We start from the raw sequence: 6,865 nt of genomic DNA on the forward strand, positions 1-6,865 counted from the left end.
TAGTGTGCTCAAGATTTTAAATATATCATAAAACTTCTTTTTCATTTTTTTTTTAGAAAAAAATGATTTGATCCATTTAATTACTTTTATTGCAATAAAAGTCACGACAAACCTCACAAAAAGTACTGTATTGACTCGAATAATTTTTATAAAAAATCATTAGCCATTTTGATTATTAAAAATAGTAATAGCTGCATTATTGAAAAAGAAGCACGTGCTTCGTGTGTTCACGCACGATTTCCTAGTTTCGGCTGCGTCAGTCAAAGAGAAGGCCGTAAAATTGATCGCAAGTAGCTCAAGATCGCGCGACATGTAACGCCGCAACTCACTCTCAAGGGATGACAGTGCTCGCATCACATGGCGATTAATGGACTCGCGTGTCACGAAACAATACACGTAACGATTCTGTACGCCCCTTCATTCCCACGTGCCGCAATTGTGACCACGTACCCTTTGGATCGATCTTCGAACTGATCTTTAAAGTGAATGTAACTACGAAAGTTACTTTCTTCATAAAATTAAATTCGTATTATTTAATAAAAGTAAAAAACACTAAGCAATTTCTCAAGTAAGAGTTTTAATTCTGAAGTTTGTATAAGGACTGTATAAAAGACTTTGTCAATATTTCATAAATTAAAATGTGTCATAAAGTAAACGTGAAACGTCGCTTAAACAATTGGTGATTAATGTGCTCTATGTTTCAAGTTAGCTACAAAAAATTTATATTTCAAAAAAATTTATATTTCCAAATCATCATTTATTATTCTTAACAAATTTGTGATAGCAAAATATTTATGTATAAATTATTAAATTAAATTCATTTATGTATTAATAAATTGCATAGATATTAATCAACTTGAACGTTACATCATATTATAGTTAATCTAGAAAATGGCGGTGTCTAAATTCTAAGAGTAGACGCATTAAAAAAGAACAAGAAATTAATCCTTAGGCCATAATATAAAAAATCGTATTATGATTTTTACACATATAATATTGACATAGTCTCTTAAATTGTCTATTAGCAATTATTATCAAATATTATTCGTATTACATTAATATTAAAGTATTAATTTAAATTAACCCTCGACTAAGAAATTCTTTATAAAATTATTCGAAGAAAAATTTTTCCAATTGGAATAATTTTGTTCACGTTATAAACATTTAAATGAAATATGCAAAAGTTTCTTGTCAGTAATATTATGTATGAGACATGTGAATATTTAGGAAGAATGAAGTAAAATAGGAGGAATATTATTCTAAACTTTATTAAGATAACAATACACCTCGGCAAAACTTATATAATTATAAATCAAATTATGACGTTGAGCAAGAATATAGTTATACGAACGACGAATTATGACTTTTTCAAATCTCAAAGTTTATTTTCATTTTCTAAAACAAACAAGACTATCTTTAAGAACTATAATTAACAGTTGAAATGTTTAAGTTAAAAAATTTTCATTATTGCTCAAGGTTTCAATAGAAAGGAGGGCTTATCAATCAATTAAAAAGATATAAGAATAGAGATCAGAGATATAGTTAACATAAGATAAAGATATATTGAGATACTGTATTAGGTGTCTCATATATTTGTTAAGGATATTGTTTAAAAAAAAAGTTTTCATTCCTTATAGAAATCTAACGCAATTACCAAACGATAGTAATTAATTACTTATTTTAAGCATGAAAAACACTACTTTTCAGTACTTTTTAATACTGTAAATAAATAATTAATTATTGTCTTTTAATAATAAATTGGCCAGTATTAGATTTTTGTAAGGGAGATTTTCAAAATATTAAAACTCTCAAAATCCTAAGATAAAAATTGTAACACGCGACACACATTATACACATTCTGCATACATTTACGGCTTTAACGCCTTTGATATTTTTATGGATGATCCTTTGGTGATCAAGAATTGCAATCGATATAAAAAATACCGATATTGATATTTTATGTTTTTTATTACATGTACAATCAACATGATTATTACTTTATATTAAATAAAACGTAATAGAATTTTATACAATTGAATAATAGTCAAACTCACTCGTTTATTTCGAAATCTGTTATTATTCTATTATTCATAAAAGTTCATAACATAAAAACATCATTAAGTTAGATCTCATTGTGATTGTTCAACAATCATTCAGTAGCGAGGGAAATTAACCCGCACTCATACTTTTGCATTCTTTAAATAATAGCGTCCATGAAATATAACGCAATATGATCTGCGGTCATTGATGCCTCGACTATATAAATTAAAACGCTTATTAAGGAAAGCTTATGAGTGACGTCTTTAAAAGTTCTTGTGTCAAAATAAGAACAAATGACGTTACTTTACTATCTGAGACGTGCCTTAAATTCACATTTTAAAATAATAATCAGATATACATATATCCCTCTCTTTATCATTCTCAACAATAAACTGCCTTTGCGCGTAACTAAAGGTACGTTTATGTTGGTGCAATAATAGAAACTTTAAAAACAGCGACAAGGACGGCGCTAGAAGCTTAAGCTTCTATCTTTATATTCTATCTTTCTTTGATGTGTTTATAGAAGTGATATTTAGTATAATTTTAGTTGTTAACTGAGATAAACTATTTTCAAAAGATAGAATTGTGGTCACCAGTCTTATCGCCGCTCTCTTAGTTTCTATCACTGTTTCAACATAAATGCATTCTAAAATGCGAGCGAGAGGAAATCAACAATAGGAATCAACATAAAAGTCAAGCCAAAAGTTGCATTTAAGTCCAACCATTATTTTGGGGCGTTTATGATCTTATGTACATAAAGTGCTAAAAACCTGCATCTACAAAGTTCGAAACTATGTTGAGTATATACTATAATGAGTTAAACGTAAACCTTATTCTATATCAAGACACTGAAAGACCTTGTAATTGCAGGCCTGGAAAGTTCCTTCGTAAATTAAATATAAAATCAAAATTTTGAATCATTTTTCGTAAATAATCCTCGTGAATGGAAATAGATAATTAAATTCTTGTTTTTCATGTAATTTTTTGTAACAAGCTTGAATTTATTCTTTTGCATGCAGTATTTTAATATAATGTTAAACTGCCAAGATGTTTATATTAAAAAGCTAGTATGGCATACAATCAGATTTTAATCAAAAATCTGAAAATAAAATTTGCTACAAAATTATCGAATACTCCATGTTGCCGCAACAATTACGTAAACGATAGTTAGTACTGAATGCAGTATGAATACGAATCGTTATATTTAAAGATGACATTATGCACTGATTCATGCAAGGTTAAAAGTTAATTCCGTTAAAAACAGTATTTATACTGAAAAAGAAAGTATTGCAATTGTTATAGTATAAACTACGTAATTGTCAATTAATACTGAAGAATACATTTTGGACTATTCTAATCTTCTGTTACAAGATCAATTAAACACTATAGTATTTACGAAATTCCGATAGTAAAAATATTGCAGCGCTGCCATCCAATCATCAATTAGATATTAAAAAAGTGAAATAGTGACTGTTTTTTGACAGAAAAAGTGAAAAATAACCTTTCAGGCATTAACATTAGTAGACCAAAAGTGATATTTTTTATTAAATTTTCAATTAAGACTATTTAAGCAAAAGAAATAATGTTTACTCTTATTTTCTCTGGTCCATCTTTGGATCCTAATAGGCTTTCTATACAATAAATCATTATTTAATAAGTTTTAAGTCTTAAGCCGTAAGAAATTAACCAGTCATAGTTAATTATTCTTCTCATATTCGACTGTAATTGATCAATTTTTTATGGCCTAAGGTTTGAAGCTCAAATAATGATTTTGTAGAATGGGTGTGAATAAACATATAGAAAATTCTTTTCGTACTTTGAAAGTTTATAATAAGAAAAGAACAAGGTCTTGAACGAATAGAATACAAGTACATCTAATATAGTTTTATTAACTAAAATAAATATAGTGCATTTTATTTTAAATATAATAAATTAAAGCGTTTTGTCAAAAAAAATGGCAAAAGTTACTGAAGTAAGTTACTGAATGGCAGCTCTGATATTGCTCAAGAAAATAGCGAAGAAACAAATATGAACATTTATCTTCGCTGATTAAGTAGGTAATTCGCGAAAAGTGTAGAATACAAACATAGCAAGAGTCATCTAGTCTATTCTGCTTGATTATTAAGCTCTTTGGCCCATCACTGCAATCATGCTGGATTATAATATAATAAAAAGATCAGATTATGATCTAATAAAAGAAATATATTTACTTCGTGTTTATCAAAGTTACTTTTTTCATATGTCGTTGCTAACAAGAATTTACGTATATTGAAGATATGAGCATATAATAATAATTATAATTTGATATACAATGATTCAATAATTTCAATAACAGGTAGAAAATTGTAAAGTCTATATCAAATCAGACATTGAAAATTGAGGATTATAAACTGGAGATTAAAATTTTACCGAAAGATATAACTTTAATCTTAGTCTTGGGTTTGTTCCGATTGGTTAAATTCTAATCTCTATTTTGCGATTCTTAATCTCCAATACGTGATCTGATATGGATTTAAGAAAGATTTTCTATGAGAAATTAATTTAATTCACAAAGAGTCAAGAGATGGAAATTCCAAACGTGATATTTTGAAATATCAGATTATATCACTCATTGTATGTATAATAGTATATACTTTTTAAAAGTGCAGCATAACATATGAATGATCTCTTTATCTCTATACATATATGCTTCACAAATTAAGTAGACAAACGTGATTGATCAAGTTAGGTATTAAATAGTATGCAAGTTTCTCTGAATTTAGTGCAGATTTTTTGTCTTCTATAGTTTTACTTCCTTATCGAACATGTATGATTTGACATGTATGATTCGCTGTTAAGTGTGATCAAAAGATGACAAGTTATTCAATGAACAACATAATGGCTTGCGTAGATATTTTCCAGACTGTCTGAAATCACGAAAGCCAGATTGTCTCCTAGCATAGAAGAAAACAGACCCCCAACTAGGCTGGATCTTGATTAATATTAGGATGTCGAAGCGTCATAAGTCTGGAAATCTGCAAAGCAATTGTTAATGATTAGTACCAAAAAAAATGTCATTTATAGTGTGAATAGCTGCAAAATGATATAAAAAAATACTTGCACGGACGACTGTATATATATATATATAATGTTAAATAGCATTATACACAACATTTTTTTAATTTGTAAGACATAGATAAAGTTTTTTTTAATATAAAAAATTAACCCTTTAAGTGTTGCAGGCAATCACAAAAAATCTGCAAAAAATGTCAAGCAAGCATAATGCTAAAAATAAATATCCACTGTTGGATCATTTTTATTAGAATTGTCAAAAGTTAATTATCAAAGTCAAAATGTGAATAATTCTGTATTTGTTCTATTAATGACACAATTAAATTAAACAAAGATCATATAATTTGTTAACGAGAAAAAAAAGTTTGTTAAAATAACAAATCCGACAACGTTCTTTTTATTTTTATCTTGACGTTTATCCTCGAGCACATGACGCGGTATGAAGAACCATCATCATAGTTAGGTACGCACCGTAATTTCTGAAACGTATTATTGTGGCTTCAAACTTAAGACAATAAAATGCAAAAAACAAAACATTTCGATACTTAATTTATTCGTATTCTGTTCTCAAAAGGTCAGAAATAAAAAAGATCGCTGTATATTTTATAGATTTTTTAATATAATCTTCGTTTACATCAAATAAATAAAAATTTTTTAAGATATTTGCAAAAAAATATACTCTAAAATGATGAATTTTAGACAAAAAAATGATAAATTGGGATTGTATCAATTTTTTGAGCAATCTATAAAATAATACAGTATCTAATCTACTTTATCGAAAGTGAATTTTACCTCATTGGGTCTTCGAAGTAGTCTGATGGCACTTGAAACAATTCTGGATCTATATCATTTCGGAAGGCAAACTCTTGAAAAGTTATTTTAGCAGTGACTGTAGGCAGAATTGGTATGTCGATCTTAACTGGGAATCCAGGGGGCAACTTCATAAGTACGAATTGGCGTAGCTTGCTTAAATGCTTAAACGGCGTGATCACTTCCAAAACATTGAGTAGCATATCGACGGTAAGGGGAAAATCTGGACTCATTGCCACAGTAGCTTTGAAAGATTTACTACTTTCTTTATAAACAAGATTTCTTCCTAGAAGTGGACACTGACCAGGTGAAGCAACGACGTATTCATCCCACGTTATATTTGATTTCGGTGGCGGATTCAACGATGCTCTTCTCATAGGAGGCTAAGTAATAAGTAATAAGTAAATAAACATTTATTTTGTATTAAAATCCTTTAACTGTATACACATGCACGCATGCACGCATGCACGCACGCACGCGCGCGCATACACACACACGCGCGCGCGCATATTACATCTTAAAATATAACATATTTTCTTTCTTATCTTTCGTGTGTAACATTCATTAGAAAAATAAACATTATGGCATATAATAAAAATTTAGCTCCTGTTTTACTAATTTTAAACATGAATAGCTTGAAAAAGAACTAATTTCTTTTGAATATTGGAAGAAAATATTTATGTAATTTCTTGTTTCATAACTTACTATAATTGCAAGAAACAAAAGTCCCAAAGCAATAATACATGTTATGTTACAACAAAAATATTACCTCGCCATTTTTAAATCCTTGAGAGCTGCCTTTAGTAAGGGATTCCATAATAGCTTTATTTTTTTGAAGATCTTCCTCGCTTAAATGCTCACGACGTTTTCTACTTTCTAATACCATACCATTGATTTGATAAAAATCAGCATGAAAAGCGCCTACCATTTCCTAATTTTAAATATTTATAATAAAATATTATAA

The 6,865-nt window shown here is 28.5% G+C and overlaps 1 protein-coding gene across 1 annotated transcript in view; it reads right to left on the reverse strand.

The window, feature by feature from the left end:
* Positions 1–6,865, reverse strand: part of LOC108687276 (ankyrin repeat domain-containing protein 13C-like) — a 16,235-nt gene that overhangs the window by 5,282 nt on the left and 4,088 nt on the right. The window contains exons 7-8 of the mRNA XM_018192969.1: positions 6,671–6,832; positions 5,884–6,284 (exon numbers count right to left, since the gene is read on the reverse strand). Of these exons, the coding sequence (XP_018048458.1) occupies positions 5,884–6,284; positions 6,671–6,832 (563 nt within the window). The remainder of the gene's footprint in view (positions 1–5,883; positions 6,285–6,670; positions 6,833–6,865) is intronic.

The sequence above is a fragment of the Atta colombica genome, unplaced genomic scaffold (genome assembly GCF_001594045.1).
Source record: "Atta colombica isolate Treedump-2 unplaced genomic scaffold, Acol1.0 scaffold203, whole genome shotgun sequence".
In the NCBI taxonomy this organism is placed as follows: Eukaryota; Metazoa; Arthropoda; class Insecta; order Hymenoptera; family Formicidae; genus Atta; species Atta colombica.